The 24648-nt window shown below is 41.6% G+C and overlaps 1 protein-coding gene across 26 annotated transcripts in view; it reads left to right on the plus strand.

The window, feature by feature from the left end:
* Window positions 1-998: 998 nt before the first annotated feature.
* NEB (nebulin) overlaps window positions 999-24648 on the plus strand; it is a 375459-nt gene continuing 351809 nt past the window's right edge. For 23 of the 26 annotated variants that reach the window (XM_069225183.1, XM_069225192.1, XM_069225189.1 and 20 more), the window contains exons 1-5: window positions 999-1075; window positions 1717-1805; window positions 2416-2473; window positions 17134-17187; window positions 20945-21082. In XM_069225183.1, the coding sequence (XP_069081284.1) occupies window positions 2444-2473; window positions 17134-17187; window positions 20945-21082 (222 nt within the window). In that variant the 5' untranslated portion in view covers window positions 999-1075; window positions 1717-1805; window positions 2416-2443. The remainder of the gene's footprint in view (window positions 1076-1716; window positions 1806-2415; window positions 2474-17133; window positions 17188-20944; window positions 21083-24648) is intronic. The other 3 variants (XM_069225186.1, XM_069225185.1, XM_069225187.1) reach the window with 3 other exon arrangements.

Below are 24648 nucleotides of genomic sequence, written 5' to 3' on the forward strand. Positions count from 1 at the left end.
TGATTTTAGGGAACATAGCAGTGCCTATGGCTTTATCTTGTGAACTGAGGCAATTGGAAAAAATAGAGTGGCTAATATCTTGATAAAAAGTAAATCCTACCTACACAGCAATCCCAGGGCCTAGTGGTTCTGAGATGGGGAGATTTAAGGGGTGGTGGTGGGGGGAGTTGCTAACTTGGTCTGGAGACTACAAGCCTCCCAGGAGTCAAAATAAGAAAGATAGTGTTCCTTTCCTGAAATGAAAGGCACTCATCATATCAATGGCTGCAATCTGTCCTACTGAGTTACAGGTGAGCACAACTGTTGCATGCAGCTTCCATGTCATCTACTAGAATTTTCACTAGCACCTTAAATATTTATGCATGAAGTCAATGGAATATTTCATGGTCTGAACAAAATGTGAATAAGGACATGAACTAAAGGAAAAACCATGCAGAAGAAGGAAGTCTGGTACCCAAACCAGGCTTGTGGCTGATGATCAGAGACCCTGCTGCTCTGTTTCGTCAATGAACTAGGCCTCAACTCTTCAAGGGAAGGATTCTCTATCCCACTGAAGAACAGCCAGGTAAAGATCAAATGCACCTATCAGGCAACAATGGCCCCTGCATATCCAGAAGCTAGTGGGACAAGTGGGCGGGACACCTCTGCACTGTGCAACAAAAACACCCAGTCTCCACTAAGTCTGGCAGCTAAAGAGGGGGCTGATAAACATGGCTGTATTTATGCTCACAAAGTTGCATGATGACAATATATTTACGTTGCTCTTTAACTTATAGGACTGAATAATTCAGATTTACTGTTGACCAGTAGCATACACTCACAGCCCCTGTTTCAGAAAGCCTTGTTCTTTGCTAAGAAGCCCTCGCTCTCCCAGGATTTGCTGAACAGGTGGTCTTCAAAAGGCTCACTAGGTATATTTAGCTTCTGAAACTTGAGCAAGTAGCCGCCTGATTGGTCGGCCTGGCCACATGATAGTTCAGGGGCTGGGGCCACTGCTTTGCTCTTGCCTGGCGTTTCTCGGGAGGGAAGAGCTGGAGAGGCTTGGCTGCTCAGGAAACTTATCTAAAGAGTACTGGTAAGGGCATCTTTTTTGCTGTGACCGTGTCCCTTTCATGGTAGATCTTTGTTTAAGTTTTCATTTTTCTCACAGAGTTTGTCCTCAGTCGATAGGTGAACGGTGAGGGGAATCTTTACATGGGATTGGACCAGGGGGCTTCCTGTACTCTTGGCAGGTGCACAGCTGTGAAATATACCCCCTAGAGCTGTGAGGTTGTGGCTTAGCGCCCCATCACTGGACGTGTCGCACGCACTTGGGTGCCATCTTTGAATTATCTGTTTAGCTTTAAAATCTAATTAATTGAATAGTTTTCTCCCTAAGCTGACATTTTGAAAGGGGCGATGCTGTACGTTCCTATATTTAACCTGCTCTGGTGGCCTCCACTTGCCTCAGATGGAATTGCAGCTTAGCCAGCTAAACAAAACCAGCCAATCGGCCCCCGGTATTAGCTTACACGACACATATCTTCGGACCCGGGAACAGCTGCTCCAAGGCTTCACCGGCAAAGCTGCCTTCCCCTCCTGCGTGTAAAAGTCGGGCAGCGTTCACACTGACAGGCCTCTCTCAGTCATTCCATTTTGTAACGTGAAGTAACGGGCAAATACCATCGATTTTTGGGAGGAGAAACCGAACCTTTGGATTTTATTTTTTCCCCTCAGGTTTGAGAGGAAGCTGCAGGAACCACAAAAAGAGGAACAACAATTCAGGCCCATGGTGCAATCTTCGCAATTACCCTTGTTACCCTGAGGTTTCTATCTTTTTGCTTTTACTTTTATAAACCGTGATTTTAAGGAATGTGCTTCTGTTTTTGAAGTTTTGCAAACTCCCTTAAACCAATTTGGAAGCAGTTGCAAAGGTTGACAGACATTACTGCATTTTGGCTTTGCATGCACATATCATTCATTGTGCTAACAGCTGACAGTGAATCGTGGGTTTGAACGTCTATATCAGTAACAGTAATATATAGTTCCCTATGTACCAAAGCCTTGAAAACTTTTCTGAGAGACAGTGCCTGCAGTCGGTAGCGGGCTGCCTGGTCATGTGAAGCGAGGTGAATGAAAGGGGAGGAAATGAAAGGCAATATATTCGAATAGCATTGTTTTATTTACTCATTTATTTAATTTTGAGGTTTTTATAACCCAAACCACTACCAATGCACACGCAATTTAAACATGCTTTGGTTGTGCTTATACAAATGGGAGTTCTGTACTTCATTGAGGGACTAAAATTAGTTTTTGCAGAATTTTTAATTTGAATTTTGTTTGGAAATGTATGCAGACGGCGCGTTTTTGCAAAAATTAAAGCACGTTTGGTTAATTTAGGATCGATGCTTATGTAACTTGTCTTTTTGTTTTCAGATTGTAGGTGACAGACAAAGTTTCAAACATGGCGGACGATGAGGAGTATGATGTGGAGGTAAGATGCAGCTATTTGAAAACGCCAGATAGACATCTCTTCATCTTACTAGGCATACCATTTCTGAGGCGAGAACGATTCGAAAGAATTGGAGGTGTGGATTTGGTATAGCTTTAAAGGTCGTATTTCAAAGACTCGTGCAAGTTTAGAAATCTATATAGAATATTAAAAGGGTAAAATATACTGTTTCGGTCATTCAGTGTGCCAGCCTTGGTGGCCTATGTTTGACAACTTGGCAACAAAGATTCGCAATGGTGTTTATGCCCAACAAATGCACACGTGGAAATCAAATTAGACTGTAATAAACGCTATTCTGGCAGGTGGACGTCCAGGGGGCCAGAGGACTGTGCAAGACCACTTGTCAGCAAATCCAATATTACAGGAAGACCTGTGAAGGGAGGGTGGGATCCAATGTCCTCCCATATGGGGCTCACCCTCTGCTGACCAGGCACTTCTGCACAGCCTCTTGGCTAGTGCCTAGGCCCTGCTTTTTAGGTTCTGTAAAGAAACTGGCTCATTCACTTTTTTTTTTCTGGGAAAATAAGAGAAATACACAGAAAGTTCTGGTGAAAGCTGTGTGGTAAATTAACTAATATACTGAATATTTTACACATATTGCACACTAGTGTCAAGTGTTATAGTCCGCAAGCACTTCATAATGTTTTGCTTGCATCATATTTCGTTCATAAAAAACAGGTTGTCTCTGTGTTAATTTAAACAGTCTGCTTTCTTGTGGGCCTGCCTGCCTATTCAAGGCGCCCTGCGTTTAACTTAAACACTGGGAGAAGTCTTGTGCAAGAGGTGCTTTTTTCTCTGTTTTCCTCCAAGACCATATTTGATGATTTTTTGTTTGCTATTGTACAAGGCTGTTCTATTTTGTGCTTTCCCTAGTATTTTTTACGGAGTTTACCTTCTGTTTGTAGAGCCCAGGGCGATGTAATGTTTGGCCTTCCTTCCTGTTGTTTTAGTCACATGGTATCATTTATGAGGATTCTCAGACTACAGAGTGGCACATGAAAGAGAACGGATTCATTTAAAAACACATGAAGTGCTGACTGCATTGGATAAGGATAGGAGCTCCCAAACGAGAGAACAAGATGATCGTTTTACCAGACAGAGAGCTCTCAGAGAGACCTAGCTGGCCTGCAAGAGCGAAGAATGGAAACTAACTGCATGTTAGGGAGACACAAAGTTAGCACGAATGGGGTTACCTCCACTCAGTGACGTAACACAAAATGACGGGGCCTCCTGCAGAATGTGATGCGGGCCCCTGAGTCTTCCATAAACCAGTGCTCTAAATGGGCCGGTACTATCCGGTACTGAGTACCGGCACTTTTTTATTTTGAGAGGGAGAGTACCTGCACTTCTCAGGAAAAACGTAAAACTTTTAATTGGAGAGTACCGGCACTTCTCAGAAACAAGCAGGTACTCCGATACAGAGTGCCTGCACTTCTATTTTTCCATTTCAAGCACTGTCCATATCTCACACATATTCTGGCCTTGGACTGAATGCCCTCCTCTCTTCCCCGTCCCCCGGCGGGTTGGGGGTCCTCTGAAGGGGTGGGAGCCTTCTGAAGGGTTCCCCTCTGCCCCCGCTGCGCAGTAGGAGCGATAGGGCCCTACCTTACGCCTCTACCTCCACTTGCTGCTTATTGTCGTGGAGAAAAGGCTCCTGTTTTTTTTTTTAGGGGGGGGGTGCTATTTTAGGGCCTGTGTGAAAATGTGGAGCTATGCCTGGGAATCTCCCTGTCCCACTGCCCAGGGCTACAGACTGCTGTCTCTGCCTTGATGCCCGGTAAACTTAAATTTGGGTAAATAGTTCGGATTAATATAGCTATTAGACTCACGAATTGCGCCGTTAAAATGGAAGCAAATGTATTATGCATCTTTCGCGTTTATTTTTTTAATAAGAAATAAAGCAAGCTGGTTTTCCTGATGGGCATTATATTACGTAGTTATTTTGCACAGAGCTGACAAATCGCGCTAAACTTTTTTGTACAATGGGCTGGCAGTATTGCAGAAAGGGCAAGGGGTCTTTAATGGTGTGAAACTGTAAATTCTGTTGAATGGCGCACCAGCTCATGTGCCATTCAGAATGTTTCGACTGATGTCTTTGACTGAGCAATCATAGTGTGTTTTCACATTTGTAAGGGGGATTCTCCATCTCCCTCAGGTGAACTGCACCATGCATGTCGGAAGCTATTGCAGGGACTGAGAAGAGAAAATGACGAGGTCTCCCAAAAGGATGAAAACTTGTGTCAAAGTTTAAAACAAAAGCCTAGCATTACTACTCCCATGCATTGCAAATGCGTCACGCAACACAAGGCCTAAAGTGATATTTACTTACCCACGCAAAGCCACCTCGGGAGTCTCTGCATGGCTTAATAAATCCAGAGTGAGTTAAGGCAGGGCAGTGTGCCGCCTTGTATCACTCTGGGCTGGAAAGGCATTCCATGGGGGGAGTGTGGGAGTTCCTATGCATTCAAACATGAATATTGGCACATTGCCAGATTTACTAAGAGTAGTAAACCTGGTAATCCATCAAAATGCTGTGCCATCTCAACAGAGGTGTAACAAGGAGAAATATGCTTATATATCCTCGTTATTGCCTCGTTCCATGAGTGCTCAATTCTGCAGCACACATAGAAAGAAGAAAAAGCCTTGGGCAGTGTTTTTGTGCTGTAAGGTGTCCCTTCAGGCACAAAAACAATCCTGGCTGTAAAGCCCTTGCACCATGGTGCAAGGGTGCCTTTGTTGGGGCTAGGCCACACTCAGTTCTCCAGTGCAGAGAGTGAGAGCAGAAATGTGTGCTATCTTTGTCAGTATGGTGCATTCCTGCACCCACCTTCTTATGCAGTGCAACAAGTTGCCTTGCTGTGTGGCATCAAATATTAGTAAATCTGGGCCAAACTTTTCTTCAGAGAAAGCTAAAAGATGACAATCGCAGAAGCTGGCACCATCGACTGGTATTAAAACATAAGCTGTCTCTCGCTAATAAACAAGGCTGTCTTGCTTTAAAAATCTGAATAAGTGGTGCACCCAAGTGTGGGATTCTTAAAAAGTGTTTCATTTAATGATTCACTCTGGGAGTGTGCACCGATGCAGGTGTATTTGCCCTGCACCAGGTGCACAACCCCACAGGGTGCCTTTTGAGTAAAGGACTCATAAGGTTGCAGCTTATGTAACCAAAATAGAGCCAACTTATTTTGCTTCCAACTCAGCGCCATCTTTTACATTTGAAATGTGCAACACAAATGCTTTGGCCCATATATATATATATATATATTCCCTAAACAGCAGACATATTTTAAATCCGTTTTCTCTCGTTTTTGCTCCTAGAACGCAGGCTGCCTTATTTGTTAGGATACACGTCGAGAGAGAAAAAAAGATACAATATGGATTTGCCAAATATTACCCTTATTTTTTAAAAACTGTGAGTGTCTCAAAACATGTCAAAAGTTTGCCTTTTAACCTTACACTTTTAGTAGCACAGCGAAGTCGTCCTCGGCCCAGATGCAAGGAAGGAATATAAGCCCCCAACCGCTGAGTTGGAAGCAAAAATGGCCCTTGCTGTGGTGAAGTGGGCCTCTCAGCCCCCTCCCCTCAAAACCCTGGTGCCCTGCTACACTACTGGACTATTCATGCTTGGCCAGGCTCTAGACGTGACAGCTCCTCTAACCTCCTCCTCTGCCTTCAAATCCCTTTTCAGCCCCTCCCTCTCATGATGCCTAAAGCACAATCTTTGGGGACAAATTCCGTGAAATGTTGCATCTATGATAAAGAGTATGCTAACACATTTGTTCATTGTTTTCTTTTTTGCACGAAAGACATGAAGCAAACTGGATTTCCTGATTTTAGGTGCAGATTTTCTTACGTTTTGCACCAGTGCAGTGTCAACCAAAATGACGCTACCTGACACGAGGGGCCAGACTTATCAAAGGATTGCGTTGCTCTTGCATCACGCAGGGTGTCGCAAGGGGTAACTCAATCCTTAATCCATATTTACCAAGCACGAAAGGCCACCTTCCATGGTCCTGCGTTGTTTCATAAATCTGGAGTAGTGCAGGGCAGTGCAAGTCGCTGCCTTGCGTTGCTCTGTGCCATGAAAGTGTTGCATGGGTTCGAGTGTGGGTGATCGTACACATCCACCCACGTATTTTGGCCCATTTCCAGGTTTACGAAGACTGGTGAACCTCGGAATGCGTCGAAATTGGATGCCTTCCCGATAGAAGCACAACAATGAGAAATAACTTTCTGTTTCCTCGTTGTTTTGCATTTTCTCGGTGTACTGCATCCTGCAGCACACTTAGATGAATAGACCTCTAAGGATTATTTTTGTGTCCCTTCCTGCACAGAAACAATCTTGCCTGCAACGCAGACACTATGGTACAAGGGTGTCTGCATGGGCACTAGGCAGCCACAAGTGCATGGAGAGAGCAGAAATGTGCCATATCATGGTTAATATGGCACATTCCTGCCCTCTCTATTTGATACAGGGCAGCAAGTTGTCTTGCAGCATTGCACTGCATCAAAGTTTGATACATCCAGCCCCTAATGCTTTGTTGGGATTCATTTTCCAGCACAAAACAGCATGCTGTCCTTCCCTCTTCCTCTTATGTAATGCAGCACAGCAACTTAGTGATACACTGAGTGACTACTTAGAAAAATGACCCCTTAGTGTAGCGGATGATATAATCTTTCATTTGCTTATTCTAACTGCAGTAAGTTAGAGTTGCACACAGCCTGAAATGCACATGCTTTGGATTGGGGATGATAAAAGTAACACCCATTATTGTTTATCACATAGTCTAGACTTTAGAAGGGTTTGGTCCAGATGTTTAGAGATGATGATTGGTTACAGTTTGCCAGAAAGAAAACGTCCATTGATCAGCAACCTTTACTAATTTCCATCCAATCACTAGCCTTCCAGGGGGTGGCAAAAGTGATGGGAAAATTGAACGAGGTTAGGCACAGGACTCCTAAAACTCTCACCTTTGTTTACCTTTCAGTCATGGCCTGTTGTGTGTGGGAGATGGTGAAGTCAGGTTAGCTTGATCAATCAGTCTCCCAAATTTGACGATTCTATATGAATACCTCACTCCAAAAACACTGATGTCACTAAATATAATATGAAATGTTTTCTTTTTCTTTTTTACTATTGCTTACTCCTTTCAGTTGTTTCTTTTTTGGAATGAAGGGTCATGTACCTCCTTTAACCCACTTAACCTCTTTGTTCCTGTACCTCTCCCTCTTACTGCTGTTTATTTTTTGGGGAGGTTGTTCTTATGGTAGTTTTCTCTGTTTCATCCTTAACTATGTGTGTAATCAACAAAAACGCTATTTTACATAATCGCAGGAAAAAAACAAGTCACTCTTTATGTCAAAATTTATTAAGAAAAACATTTTCTTGATGTATTTTCCATTACGAAACACTAGAAAACACATTGACGCAGTGGAGCTCACGTTTTATCTGTAAAAACTCATCCACTTTGGCAGAAAAAAACCTTCAAATAACAGAACTTATCTCCAATCAGTCATGCTTGCATCTGGAGTCTCTAAGGGGTCCCTCTGTACTCTGACAGCCTAAAACTAGGTCAGCCTATTTGATAACCACACAACAATAACCTGTGAGGCTCGAAAATACTTGATGTCCAACTTGACCTTGGTAATGGCTGCATAAAACGCTCCATCCAACTAATGGAGTTTATGTTACATCTTTTCTCTGAAACTCAGGCATTAGTGACAGTGCTGGTGAGTGATTTGTTCCTAAATTATATTAACTCGCAATATGGAACCTTCATTAAATCTTGTGGCCAGGCTGGAAGTTACATAGAGAGTGACAGTTTATCTTTTCTGAGTCTCGCAGGTGTGTATGGATTGGCTGCCTGTTAATTATAGGAATCAAAGAAATCGGGGCACCTGACCTTTAAATGCCTTCATACCGTAGCACCAAATACATAACAAATGGTGATACCACATCTGCCAGCACTGGCACTGAAGCGGGTATCCCAAGCCCTGCTGAAGGCCCATGTTTAGGCTACAGTCTAAGGACGACAGAAGCTGTTAATCAAGTGGTCTCTTCTTGGAATTAGTAGATTGCTGTAAATCGTTCTTCACTTTGGCATTTATCGTGACAGGTCTTGGCTATTCTGAAGGCGTGGCAACAGTGCAGAGAAATCAGGCTATGTGATTGGGTGCTCTATAAGCATCATTCACTTACACTGCTGCGTTCAAAGAAAAGTATTTTTGCTTCAGTATGCAAGTGTGGGAAATCGATCTGATTCTTGCAAGTTTAAGATATTTTTTAAAGACATTTTCTGTCAAGGCCTGCCAAGTCAAAAAGTACAAAATAGCAAACATTATAGCTCAAACCAATAGAAATGTAATTCAGTTCAAATTTTCAGAAGCACTCAACAAATTAAAAATAATACTTTCTGTTGCTTATTAGGTAAGCAACAAACAACAGAGCAAATTGCTTTTCCACCAGCTTTGCCGGGATAGTAACGTTTTTATGTAGAGGGTCTGTCAGCACAATAGATTTGGTTCTTTCAACAAATATGGTGCTAATTGGTATTTTAGCTTGTTTAACCTTAACACCGTCATCATGCAATAGGACCCTAATCGGGTCATTTCACTCACGAAGTACGAATGAGTCTGGCAACGACTTAGCTATTCACACACATAAGAAGAAGAATTGTTACACCTTTATGCAGGACTATCTGAATGGTTTCATCTTTAGCTGACGATAACAAGTGTAATTCTTACCCACCTTAATGGTGCTAATCCCACTGAAGGTTATGAGTCTGAGTAGACCCACTGGAGGTAGAGATTGTGTGCTTCCGGGTACCCACAGTTTTTTAAAATCAATACTGTGTCCACTGGACAATAGCATCAATTTTACTGGAGGAGGAATAATGTCCACTTTGTATTTGGAGCCAAATATGAAAAATATTAGGTTGCTCCTACGCCGCCGCCCATGTAGGTACAATAAAAATAAGAAGTCATGTAGCAAAGGGACCATGGCCAGGATCAAGCCAGGAAGTAGCCACACCTGTCTCAAAGTTGGGTAATAAGATATAGCTAATATTTGCATGCAGTGGGCTCCTCACACCTTTGGGCTCTGGTGGCACTGCACCGGATGTGCTAATGATATCAACCCACTATGGCTAAACCCTACAGTTGTGTGACAAGCAGTGAGCACCCTCATTCTCTTGTAGATGAGGTCTACGTCTGCTCGGTCTATTGCAGAATAGTAAACCTGCAAGAAGTGGGAGCGCAGAATTCCCAAGTTATCGCTTTGTGGGCTATTCCCTTGGTATGGCATGGTAGTTATAAGCCTGTCCATTAGATTGTGGAAACTATATAATTTAATTCTGAATAGATGATCCTATGTTGTACTCGGACACAAGCCCAATCTATGTCACTAAAGAGCCATTCTTATGTTAGCCAACCGGAAACTCCCTGCCTTGTGCACGCTGATGCCCTGGCCACGATTTATGTTAAAGTGGGGCTGCTGGGAACGTGCACACCCAACCTACATGCTCCTGTATGCAGCGAAAGCGCCTCTGAAGCATAAACCTCCCCCCTTCACTCTCAGCCGCCTAACCCAGGGAGGAAACGACAGCAGGCTGAGGCTGGGGGTATGTGAACGCTGAAATGACACACAGGTTAAAATTGGTTCAGTGTCTGCTCCTGTAATTGGAGACAGCCATTTCTATTACCGTCCGCATATTCGGACATTCCTTAGGATGCCCAGCTCGTAAAACTCGTACTGTACCCGGGCTGATCACCATGTAGTGAGAACAGTAACGCAAACGAATTCAAAATAAATGAATGTTTCTTATCCAGAAGCATCAGCCTGGCCCATAACTTCTTTCTTTTCACGAATGGGGATGCATTATTTCCCAAACATATTCACAAATATGAAGCTAAACTTCTTTTCATTCAGAGACATATCATTTAACATCTAATTATTCACAGATTTAGTCACAAACATATGCATACAGTTTAATCTGTGTATAGAACTCTAGATCACTCCTTTTAGAGGCATAGGTGTTAATTTATCTACTAGAGCCACAGACAAATTCTTCACCTTTTCCCTAACCACAGATAATTCTGTAACATCTCCCTTTTTGAAATTTGATACAGCTATATACTTTAACTTCTACATATTCATAAACGTATGCACTAAAGTTGCCCTCTTTAGAGACAGGTCTCTATTTTGTTCCTACTCACAGCTACAACTGTTAACATTGCCAATAGTCACATGTATATCTCTTAATCTCTTAATTTCTCTCTATTCACAGTCACAGATATAATTCTAAACCTTTATCATAATAAATATATATATGTATATAAATATATATATTTATATATATATATATATATATATATATATATATATATATATATATATATATATGTGAACATCTCACTGTTGACAGGGACTCACCGATTTAACTCTAAACATCTCTCTTCACAGATATAGTTAACACCTCACGCTTCACAGATATGATAAAAATGTGAATACAAGCGTCTCTCTATTCACAGATGTCTATTAGCATATTTCTTTTGGCAGCCATATTCGCAGATTTACCTCTGAAGCCCTCTCTTTTCACAGATAGATCGCTTAACCACTCCCTGCTCACAGTTATAACCTTTAACATCGCTGATAAAGCCACAGATATATTGGGTTATACGTGTCTATTCACAGACATAGTCACGGATACCACTCTAAACGCCTGCCTATTCACAGATACATCTGTTAACATCTCACCCTTGGCAGACTGTCACAGATTTAACTCTAAAGTGCTCTCTGTTCACAGATATGCTTTTTAAAAAAAACTGCTGTTAACAGAAATAGTCTCAAACCTAACTCTAAACTTCTCTCTCTCTAGTCAAAGACATCTGTTAATATTTTATTAACAAGATACCTTGACCGATTTGTTGTCATAGTTTTGCTTGTTAACTTCTCCCTTCTCGCAGATAAACATGTTAACTTCCCCCTATTTACAGCTAGACGCACATATATCCTTTAACCTCTCCTTACTTAAAGACATACATGTTAAACCTCACTAGTTAAAGATATATCTGTCAGCTTCTTACAGGAATAGCCATTATACTGTCGATATATTGTCCACATAACATTTCTTTTTCTACAGAGATATCTGAACATCTAAAACAGACTAACAGATATATCCTTTAGCTGCTCCCTGGTCACAGATAAAAGTCACAGATGCATCTTTTTGATAAATGATGGGTCATTTTGCCATTGGTGCCTTATGGGTATTTTTAGATTAAAACGTAAGCTGGTATCACGCCAGAGGCATCTGAAGATCGCGAGCACTGGGCTGAATGTGTTGGCAATACCTTCATGCAGTATGGCCCCTGCATGGTTTCGGGATGCAGTCAGCAGTTGGTAGGATCTTCTATTGGCACAAGGATAGACTCATCTAGAAGTTACACTAAGTGTAAAAAAAAACCTGGCAATCATTCTACACTCTGTTTCATAAGTGGTGCATGCCAGGCGTGTGATATTGAAAAGTAGGATTTACATTTTTATTATGAGTGCTTATTCCATGAACCATCTGCAAAAAACATTTATGGTCAGATGTATTAGGCAATTTTGTGAACGCAAACGCTTGGTGTGAAAATCACAGTGTTTGCAACTGCAAAAAGGTTGTTTAAGATGTACCGAACCTATATTTTCAAAATGGGGCACTTTTTCCAACTTGTGAAATAGGCGTTCAATCCAAATTGTGGTCTGCTATGCAATGCATCAGTGGTTTGCAACTGCAATTGAGAAGGCAAACCATTGTACTGTTACCAACACCTCAAAGGAGAATAGGCTGCCTCAGTGGTAGCAGGAAATAATTCGGGGGGCACTGCCTGCTCCCCTGTTGTTTTTCGAAATTAAACTTTTTTTTTAAGCACAACCAGTTCCTTTAAGGAACATTGGCTAGTTCAAAAATGTTTTCCACTTGGAAATGCAAAAACAGGTAACACAGAGGTGGTGATGATTTGTAGCCAAATGCAGAGGATCACAAATTGTGGCCTGCCTAATTAATGTTCAGTAGGCTGGTCATTCTTCCAGCCCCTGCGAAGAGTAATTTTGCGAATTGACTGATTTGTCCATAGGTTTGCTCACAAAATCAGATATTGGTCTCAAAAGGTCAGTGCGAAATTTGCGACCATGTTTTTCAAACAGTACCTTAGTACACCTGACCCGTGGTTACTTGTATGAACAATTTGTGCACTGATCAATTAAGAGGAATTGCCTAATTTGCTGGCTCATGATTTTGAAAATCTCCAGGCCCGTTATGGATCTTACAGGGCACAATGGACTTTTTTAATCATGACTTATACATCCTAAAATAATGTGCTCTCAGTTGTCTGTTAATGACCTGGATTTGGATTTTTGAAAATACTTAATTAATCTGCTAATGCATCCTGTGCGTCAAGAACCGGAGTTATGAAGAGTTAAGGAAAAGGATATTCTTTTCTTTGGATGACGTTGACTTTTTGTCAAGGAAAGACACCTTGATGAAATCACTTGTCTCTAATGATTACTAATATGAGTTCCAACCTCAAAGTGAGACCTTTTCATATACTTGACAGGCAAGAGGTCCAGCAATTACATTCTTGCAACGTTTGTCTTGATCCCTCACCCACTGAAAAGCCTGCCATACTTCACTTGCATGAGCGGTGCTCTGTTCACCCGTTTATATGATACAATTGTCAGCATCATAAGGAGGAAATGAAGTAGGACTTGGCATCAATATTCAGTCTGGTGGAAGCTAGTACTGATAGCAATGGGCTGCTAGGTATTTAGAGAACTTGGTAAAAAGGTTACTAGCGGTAAGAAACAAGCTGAAGTGGAAAAACGAACAGAGGCAGCTATTAATGTGCCAACGGTGAACTACTGAAACCCCAGGAGGGACTCTATGAGTCAGAAACATCCTGCAGGGTGTAATAGGAGAAGGTGTTATCCATGTCAGCAAGACGTCAGCAAGACATAACCATTATCCATGACTGACCTCCATTGGAATGAGTATTTAGTCTCTCTAAGCAGCTGCCTGACCATACCTGTTACTGAAGCATACCACAAGTTGTCTGCCACCTCAGAAAATGATACAGGCATATCCTGGATAAGACGAAAACAGTGACAGTGGTACTCTCCTACATCACAAAAAACAAACGAGACACATCAAAAGAGGGTTCATGCCTGGGAAATACCCCATTTTGGGGGCATCTGAGTCTCTATATGACTTACATTTTGGATAGAACCAAGACACGTTTAAAAAATGATCCAGGGTTTTAAACAATTTCAAAATATTGTGAAGAATGACCTCAAAGACTAACACATCCCCTGGGTGTCATGCTTCATCATTGGCCGTCCTTACTCGGCAAAAGGTCTTCTAATGGAGGGCATGATGAAGCAGACACCCAGGGCGCTGTGTATAAGGCCATTCTTTCCAATTGATTTAAATTGATTACCCTCTTTTGATGAGTCTCGCTTGCTTTTTGTGATGTAGGATTTATGTGGAGGGGGCAAATGTAGACAGCTAACACTCCCTTCTCATTCCTTTAACCCTTGATAGTAGGGAGTTATAGGTTAAGTACAATGGCACTCTCACCTGGTAGAGCTGTTAAACCCCTGGGTTTAATTCTCACAAATAAATCCAGTTGGCTGGCTAAATTAGCTTTAAGGTCTGAATCCTTGTGCATATCTATGGATTAATTCCTGTCTTCCTCATAGATCAACAAGTTAATGTTCACAAATTCACACCGGCCAGTTCATCTTTCAGCATGCAAGGATTTTCCAACTCATCTACCATTACCACATTTTAAGTTATCTTCATTAAATACATTGTATAATTATGGTCAGAACCTCTGGCTTTTCAGATTATTTTGAAAGCTATTCAAGTCGTCATTCTTCTACTGTTGTTCGTAGATACACCACACGTTTGGCAGAGTTTCCAAATTACACCACACTTCCTTTGGACCACTGGGCTCCTCTCTCTTCTTGCAGTAGTTAAATTGTTGACATGCCATTTATGGGTATTTGTAAACCAAAGAGGCCTCATGAACCTAATAGAACAACTGGAAAGCAAATATTAGCTGTGGGAAAAGTCAGATCCTCAGATGGTCAGCAGTCTTGCAGATGGAAAGTGAAAACCCATAGGATCTAAGCAAAGTGAACGGGAAGGAAGTATAATGAACAGTTTCACCTAAGTGTGCGTCGATTTTCACTTTGAAAGAAGGTGAACAAACTTCCCTGAGAGAGTGGATGTCTGATGTGTTATATCTAGTTACAGTCCTGAGTTCAGTTAATCTAGCGTAAATTTTCCAGTAACTTTAAAGATAGATGAGAATTTTCTCGGCTCATTGTTCTTGATTCACAGTCCCTGGTTCACAACACTTAATTAATTGGGTCTGTTCAAAAAGGCTATTCATTTCGGGGTACATAAAAAGTACTCCTACAGTACTTTTTACATATTTTTCCGTGACTTGGTGAATTGTCCCACAACATCTAAAATGGGAATACCATTGTAACATTCTGGGAATGTTCATATACAAATAGTATAAATAGAAAGAACTGTCCCCTTCTAGCACGTTTTCTAATAGGGAATCGGATCTTTCATCCTAATTCACAAAGACATGCATGAATACATTATACAGTACTCTTGTAGTACTATTTCCTATACTTATAAATGTTTATCTGAGCCATCCCTCAGTGCTTACCAGTCATCAGGTATTTTTCCTTTCAAAGAAGTAGCATTTATGAAGATTATACACTGAATTCTTAGGATTCCATTCAAACTTTAATCTGTGGGATACCAGTCATGTGATGTCTGCTAACTTGATTTCGCAACTGAGCAACCTCTTCCAAAGGTGTCCTTTAGTTAACTTTGGCTTGTTTACATTTTATTTCCTATGAAAGCCTAGCTTCTATGCCCTGCTGTTTTATCCTCCAAAGGTACCTGTCACATGGAAAGATGGCCTTGCAGAAACATCTTCCTTTGTGGCGACGTATTCTGCTAAGGCTCGCGATTTTAGATCGATCTTCCAGAACCCAGTCTCTTTAGTTGTTTAAAAAAGAGTTCTACACAGCATGCTGACCCTTTCCTTCACAATTATGGACATAGTCTCAATTCTATATAAGACTATCTTCAGTTTAATGTATTTGCCTCTGCTGATGGTTTTTTTATCTAGTCTCATATGTGGGCAGCGCCAGTATGAGCAATGTTGACCACTCACAATAGTCAAGAATTGAAATATGCTAACTAATACAGGCGTATGTCTAAATGTTCTTGTGCTCACTTTCTCCTAAACTAAGCAACAACCTGTTATTGAACCTACCAAATGCCAAATACATTTTATCCATTTTTAAAGGAAGACATTTCCTCTCCAGTGTGATGTTTTGGCCCTTGGTTGAACAATGCTCTCACTAAGTCACACCAACAAGGTTTTTGATTGTGTTTAACTAGAAATGTCCTCTTAGCTGATCACAGTGAAGAAGTCTGATCCAAGGCCATGCCATCTCTTCATCCTTTGTATGGTGTCGGTATGAAAACCATCAGTCTATAGCCTTTTTAACAAAAGTAAAGGTAAAGAACCGGGCCTCTGATTGCCTACACAATTTAAAACTAACATTGACATACCAACATGTCGAGTTTGAGTGCATAAAATACCCTTAGTGACCACATAATGCAGCGGAATGCCATGCAAGTGAAATTATGAAGTTGAAAATTACCGAGCCACGTCACTAATGGCAGTGTATCATTTTGATATGCTGGGCCTTGTACTGTGTCAACCTAATTAGCTTCTGGAAACAGTAGCCAGATGCTGCCAAGTGGTTCCTTATAGAAACAGAGACTACAAAAACATCTTTAAAGTTACTTTACTTGCCTCACTGCTTTGCGTCGCATTAGTTCTATGTAAATTTGTGCCCTTGTGTCTTGTGGGCTGATGTGTATTCGTATTGCAGCAACAGGCCATAATTGAGACAGAAGTACACGATTTTTTTTCTGTAGGTTGTGCTTGAACTGAAACATATGTACATGTTGTTAACATCGGTGACGGGTTTTTGGTGACCAGATCTCTATCCAATATTTCCTGAGCCTTGAAAGGCCTCACTGCCTCCACACCTAACCAGGTTAAGGGAAAGATGCTGTGATTTCAGTGCGCACCTTAAGTCTATTTCAGAGGCTGTGGTTTCAGCCAGGGACAATGAGAGCATTTCTCCTCGTTACACCTGCCTTCAGGAGACGCAGAACTTTGCTGCAAATCCCTGATTACATTTGTTTGTAGATGGGGGTTTGCGTCAAAACCCGTGGGTGGGCCTTTGGAATGCCTTTTCAAGCAAAGCAATGCAAGACAGGGCTTTGTGCAGCTTTGCAGTACTTGGGTTACAATCCTACATTGGATTGTAAATCCTACCACAATACTTTGCATCGGGTTGGCTTTAGAAAAGTAAGGCAAACCTGACACAAAGTGTTTGCAAATCTAGACCAAAGTGTTTTAACTTGTTGTTTTTTTTGTTGGACTAAAATTGTGTTTATAAAACTACCTCAGAATGTTTGACGTCATTTGGGTTCTGTAAGACTAGAGACACATGTCTGATATGTTTTGTGTTGGGGTTTATTCTTTGTTCATAGTACTACACAGAAGAGACCAGCTATGAGCACTATGTGGACGGTGATTCTGCAGAGGTACACGCTTCTGGTGTAGAGGCAAATGTCTCTGGAGCAAAAGCATAAAAACCAAAACCAGCTATTCCATGCAACGTAAAACTTCATGCTCTTCTGAGGGTTATTTCGCCATTCTTTGCAATGACTTTGATGTGCATGACATTTACTTTGAAAATGCTCAACGGTGTTTTCAAAAAAGGATTTCTGACTTCAGTTCTCCACGAATTAGTAGAATCTTAATTTTGAATACCGTAATTCTCAGACTGTGGTAAGGGATGTAACACTGCACTCTGAGTAAAGCCCCCAAAAGCTTCCAAAAGCTGACATTTACTTTCTCAGTCTATCAATCCAACCCCCTTCATTTTAAGGTTCCTATGCACACACACATAGAATTATGCGTGACAGTGTCATGTCAAATATAATTTATGGAGGCCGTACATTCCAAAAACAAGCGTTAATACGCCTGACAACAAAATAGTTGGATTTCATAAATTGCCTGGGTATTGCTAATTTTCACGAAGTGCTATTTTGCACCATGCTAAATATTGTAAAGGTGTGATATTTTAGCACCTTTTAATTTTGCAACTATCAGTGCTTCTTTGCTGCATCAAAAATTGATGCTCTGACTTTCTATTTGGAAAAAGTGTAGGTTAAACAAAAACATTGGGGAGCCGGAACCCTGGTGTAAACTGTTGGGGCTCCACTTCCTCCCACCCCCCAGCCCGGTGTCTCTTCTGTCTTATTTAGGTGATGGGAAACTGGTCGGTTTCCAACAACAGAACCTCAGCTGATGCGGCCACAATTGTTCTGACCCTGTGGCTATTCGGCAAAGGGTCACATCAGAAGGCCTGCTCTATTCAGGACAGATCTTCTCATGCACACGTTTGCTGCCCTGAACCATCATGCCGATGTGGCAGATTCGGGCAGAAAAAATGGGCAACAACCATGGAGAAAACTACCTGCTTGTCAGAATGATTTTTTTTTTGTCTTTTGCAGAGTTAGCCCCAGCTATGAGGGCTTATTGTTGTGAAAGAAAAATAATGGCAAACAGTCCACCATTGTGGTTTTTATTAAAGTTCTCCTGCTGAGTCAGTGGGAGCAGATCAAACTGATTCCTAAGAATATGGCAGGCGACCTTTAATGATGGCACTTGGTTTTCATCTACATGGGTGGAAGTGAGGATCTCTGCCGCACCTGCAGGCTGCCAGCCCATCCCCCGAGGTCTAAATTATACAAATGTTTTTTTTGGTTACACAAAACTTGACTGCCAGCCACGAAAAGAAATGGAATAGAATGCATAGTATGTAATATGATGCTGAAAAGCATCTTGTTTAAATTTTATTTTTACAGTTTTATATAGCATAAACTCAACCCACATGTATTGGAGTACTTTACATAAGCATCAATTACATTACACAAGGTAACTTTCATTCTTTTATGAATGGGGAGATTAAGGGCCCGATTTTGACCTTGGTGGATGGGATACTCTGTCACAAGTTCCATTATATCCTATGGAACTTGGAAAACGGTGGGCAGGATATCCATCATATTTGTGATGGAGTACCCCATCCGCCAAATAATCAGGCCCTAAGTGATTTGCCCAGAATCACAGGAGTTTGAGGCAATGCTGAGACTCAAACTTGGTTCCCCCTTTCCAAAGTCAGCAGCTTTGGCCTTAATGCCACAGCCACACCCATATTAAAACTTCCCAGGCACTTTATGGAAACCAGCTCATTTTATATTTGATGGCACTGCTAAAATCATAACTACCCCAGATATTGGGGAGAAATCAATACTGGTATTTAATACTATATTTGCTGGGGTGGGTCTCAGCAAATGCCTCTTTGTGTAGTTCTTACTGGTCAGTAACCTTTTAGAATGCGAAATAACCCTCTTTGCACATCAGCGCTTAACCTTAATGTTTTGACTCTACACACCATATTGTATCAAATTTAGACTATGGATTGAGGCAACTGGATCTACGATGACAAGTAGATATGAAAGCAGAAAATGTGTTATGTCTTTTCCTTTTGAGACGTGAAACACTTTCTCATGGATTGTTAACTATAGTTCTTTGAAAGCACTAGAGGTCTCGACTGGAAATGTTCAGCAGCTGTCGGAGACAGTGCGAGTTAACATTATTCCCACCGTTGAGTAACCCAGTCTTTGCTTTAGACTAGATTTAATGTTCAGAAGGCATTCACTATTGCAAGTAACAATTTTAATTACACGCTTCTAATAATGGTTCAAGAAAAATGTGCCACGTACTCCACATAGCAATAGACTCTGTAAAGTGCTCTAAAATCATCCCAACAAATTGCTGCCGCCATTAACCTTAGTTGAATTTCCAATTGTTTGTAGAACTAGACCAGTTACGATCTTGAAGGAAGCAACACTTTACCTATTGTAGGACACAGCATTAGGCCCCACCTTACACACAATCAGCTCATTATTGTACACCATTCATTATTGATCCTTTATTTTGACTTAAGTTATAATGGTATGCTGTGTATGCCCACAATGAAGACCAAATTGCTAGTATCTTCTCCATTTAAATCACAGCCATAAGACTGCCGCCCTTGACTTGAACAAGTCATAGTAAAAAAGGGTAGTGTGTGGTATGTGTAAGGGAGATTGTTATGTAAGCCCTCTAAGGGCGCCCCACTTCTCGATTTTCAAGTACCTATCCATAATAAAATGTTTTGTAGTCTAAACAAGTTACTCAATATTAACCAGTTCCTACATTTAAGCCCCCCTCCGATCTTGAGGCAGAGGCCAAATGGTCATCGACCACCACCTTCTAGTGGCCTCAGGTAATAACCAACCTGATGTAGAACTGGTAAGTACTGCAAGTCCTTATAACACGGGTTCCAGCACTATCTTGCTCAGCTTATGCTAATTTAATTTTGTTGGCTACAGTGTCACTTTGGATGACTTCACTGCCCAGCTTCAGCTGCTTCAACTACTATCTGAGCGTCTTTTGGCAATAAATGTACGTGCAAAAAAACTCCTTTCGCTTGCTGTTAGCCCTCATAGCGTAAAACCTGGTGGAGCATTTGTGGCTGAAAAGAAAATTATTGCTGTGCTCTGTTTACTATGCTTAGATTTTCTCTCTACACTGTTGTAGTTATGGCCTAGTTCCGCAGGAGCGACAACCAACGTCTTAGGCCATTGCATTTTATGCAGGTGGGAAGGAAGAAATTTCCTTTGGAGAAGGGGCTAGACTGGAGGAAAAGAGTAAGTAGAGCAGATGGAGGATTGCTTTACAGAGATTCGAAAGGGAGAAAGCCTTGATGGGCAGTGAGAAGGTAGTCATTGGGTTTGGTTGAGATGAAGAGCTCCGATTCGCCTGATACTTTCTGCTTTCTAGTATCCTTTACCCAGCCAAGTTAGGAGTGGCATATCCTTAAATGGAATGAGGAGAAATTTGTGCTACACTACTCCTCTTGAAATATCTTTCTCCTGTAAAATTAAGTATCCATGCTCACATTTATGGTCCCTAATGCAGGCAGTTTTGACCTGATAAATTATCAATGAGATTGCCTTATAAATGGCTGACCCATCATAGCAAGACAAGTACTACCCAAAGGGAGCACAGATGCTGGTTGTGAGAGGGGTTTAACCATAAAATGCTTTGCTATATGGCCTGACAAATTACAATTAGTTCAACCCCTCAACCACCATGGACAAAGTCAAGGCCAGCGGGCAGGTGAGAATAACGAGGTTTATGGATAACGCTTTCTTATGAAACTAATATGTATCTATACCATATCCACAGGGCAAAGGCGAAGATGATGAAACCAGCCCTTCTGGGCTACCGGTCAGGAAGAAGTCAAAGAGAGTTAAAGTGGACACATCCAAGTTTATGACTCCATATTTGGAACACAGTCATAAGATGCAACAGCTTTTTAGTCAGGTAAGTGTGACGTGACACATCCCATAGCTCATTTCGTAGGCAGAGCATCCTCTTCGAACACTAAGGCCCTGATTTATACTTTTTTAGCAACGCATTTGTGTTTTTTTTTATGCAAAAGCAGCGCAAACTTACAAAATTCAATTATATTTTGTAAGTTTGCAGCACTTTTGCGTAAAAAAATAACGCAAATGCAGCACTAAAAAAGCATAAATCAGGCCCTAAATGTTAAGTGAGAAATGTAGGCTTTACAGTCTTGACTTACAGGTACAATATTATTCAGAGCTTCCAGTGTAATTTTGGTTCTAAGTCACAACGTCAACAACAACATTTGTTTACCAGTTCTATTTATTAGTTTATAATGAACAAACAACAATAATGCTGATAACATGCAATATGCTGCCTAGGGTGTGGTCGATAACGTGTGTGTTACATATACATTTATGAATCATCAGACAATTGATACAGTGATGTGAATTCGGAGTCCCTTCGAAGAAATCATAGGGTAATATGTATTCCATATGGGATGTAGTATACAAATAAACTCAAGACAGTCCACTGTGCTCCATATCTTGTTAAATGTATGTGGGCACCCTCTCCCTTCATATATAAAACGTTCATTTGCCATACACCGGCGCAGTTCTGGATTCCAGCATTTCATTAGATTTAGGGTTGAAATTCCCCATAGTTGTACTATATTGCAGTGGGCTATAACTAATCCCAAATTGCAGAATTGGTTTTGGTATCTAGTACCTTCTGTGTCTCCTCATATACCTAGCACACAAAGCTTCCCTATCTGGGCCAGCGTCAGGCCTGTGACCCTCTCTATGGGTCGTACTACCCCAAACAATGACAATATTGAGCAGCAACAATATAAAGCCACACATCGCCACCTAAGTAGATATAGGCAAGTATGGATTTACTATTCTTAATTCTCGATTTTCTACCTATGAAGAATGAGTGGTAATTGATATTGTGAACTCAATATTTATGCAGGTTGATATTTTGACTATGTTAGTGTGACCCCCTCACCATAATTTTGTGTGTTAAATCACACTAAGGTATACTACACAGTTGTGCCTTACGAGGCTGAATTCCCCTATGACTATAATTTCTACATTTCTTTTCCCATCAGTGTAAATGCCTTGTGCAGACCACTGCTACTGTCTAGACCTTAACACCAAGGCAGCAGATGATGCTGTATCGTTGGGTCGCCATTGATGTCAGCTCCAGCTGCCACTGCACTGAGTCAGTGGCTAGCATCGGATTTATACATCATCGTCTGAGGGTGTAAAATGAATCCCTCAGTATCCTGTTTCCCTCTTATTGTGGAATATGTGTAATGCAATCCACATGTAAAACCAACTGTGCTGTCTTCTATCTAATATGGCTCCCTTTTACTATGCCTATGCTCATCACGAGTATTTCTGTAATCCATTCTCAACCAGACCCCATGTACCTTAGTGTTCCACGTGCTGATCGTAATATTTGAGATGTCTGTGCTGCTACTCTTGACAACTAACACTCCAAACTAAGGGATTGATTTAGAGTTCAACAGACGGGTTACTCCGCCATAACGGTAACAGATATCCGGTCCGTGTAATATAAATTCCATTATATCCTGTGGGATTTATATTTTGGCAAATGGGATATCCATCACCGTTGTGCCGGAATAACATGTCCACCAAAATATAAATCGGGTCCTAAGTCTGGGCTCCACAAAGTGCAAGATTGACTTCAGGGAACTGTGAGCATTGCCCTGAAATGCAGAAGCTCATTCATAAAGTGTACGCAAAACAAGTTCTGGTTAATAGAAATGTTTGAAAAAGCTGTATGAGCGATGCATAGCTTAGTTGGATGGACTTCCAGTGCAATTTCACAAATGTCTAATATCCGACAAAAGTTGGCACAAGCTGATTTGCATATTAATAGGCTTTTTGATTATGATTAATTGAGGCAAAGAAAAGATGCTTGAGTGAGTGTACAGTGTATAAAACCTTCAGGTACATTGGTAAATGGACCATCGACCTCATTAAAGACAAACAGCAGTAGGAGCTGCTACGTTTGGCTTGTCCTTTGGTACCAATGGGCCTTTCCTTTACTACTCTTCCTACCCAAGGGGTTGTGAAGGCAACAATAGGCCTGGGCAGAGTTTGTGGAGTTCTGCTACGTGGAACTCTGCAAAGTGCCGAAAAAACTCTGCTGCACTATGCAGAGCTCCGGGAGCTGCTGAGTTTGAGTAAGTCACGCTGTTCGCCCTGATTTTCATCACCAGGAATTTCTCCTGTGTTGTAAGATCAGCGTGAACAGCATCATGCGGAGCGCTAGATCTTCTACTTGAGCGCCAACTTCATCAATGTGAGCAGCAGCTTTCTCATTGCGAGCAGTCGCAGCCTACCGCTCGCGTTCAGAAATCTCACTCGCCAACTTAGTGATTTCGCTCGCTCGCCAACTTAACATTGGTGAGCGAGAAAAAAAAACTTTGCGTCACTTCATGCAGTTTTTCAGCGCTACGCGAGGAATGGGGTAGACTCGGCAAACTCCACAGGCAGAGTGGAATTCTTCGCTCACCCCTAGGCAGTACCAAAACCAGCCAGTAGACAGGTTTCTTAGAGCTATGTTTACTGGCTGTCGTTTCTATTCTTTGCCCTCCTAAAACAGGAGGCTGCCGAAGGACTAAGGGTTCACAAAAAGCAAACGGGATACAATAGGAGACCAAAGAGTGTGTGATGCCACTTTCATGAGCCACAAGCATTTTGGTAAATCAACCAGTGAAATAGGCCCTTAATGTAAACTCACTGCTACCAACCCTGCACGTGTCTGGCCCCATGGGCGGTAATTCATTTTAATTGATTATGGTTGTCAATGATGAGATCTGCGTCAGATTTGCAGGCTGTTAAAAAAGGGTAGGTCTGTAATGACACTGGAAGAGTATTCCGGCTGGAGGCAGTGGGCGTGGCTGCGTGCAGCACTCAGCTGACAAAACAGCTGCGCAAATTCTGAGACGTCCACAGGGCTTTAAATACAGCCGTAGTCTGTGTTTGTCGATGTAATTTTTCACCGGGAATTGCAGATGCATTGAACCCTGTTAGACGAAAGCAAAACGTTGCTGCGTTTTTCATTTCGGTGGTCCAGAATTCTGTGCGACCATCGGGGCGGGACACTGCTCACCTCATATTACGTATTGTACCATCTTTTTGCGGGAGATGATCAGCCGAAGGATTCTTGGAAGAGAATACTGTTCATATCAACAAAATTGATTATTTAATAGAGAAAAGTAAAAACAGCCTAGAGCATGGGTGTCCAGTGGAGGTTCCCTAGGGCCAGACCCATGCCAGATTTTCACAATATGGGATACATGTTCATACAATGAGCCCCACCATTTGTAAATCCGCTTTAGTGTTTTTATTACCTCATCGGAGTACAGATTTACTATTTGTTGGATTCCCACGTGTCCAGGAAAGCTGCAGCAGTCAGTTTTCCAGTTCCTCTCCTGCAAAACTGTTTGCGAACTCATGTTTTCTCACATGTAGAAGAATTACCACATTCATAATGCTATAGTGTAGAAA

Source organism: Pleurodeles waltl, chromosome 3_1 (genome assembly GCF_031143425.1).
Source record: "Pleurodeles waltl isolate 20211129_DDA chromosome 3_1, aPleWal1.hap1.20221129, whole genome shotgun sequence".
In the NCBI taxonomy this organism is placed as follows: domain Eukaryota; kingdom Metazoa; phylum Chordata; class Amphibia; order Caudata; family Salamandridae; genus Pleurodeles; species Pleurodeles waltl.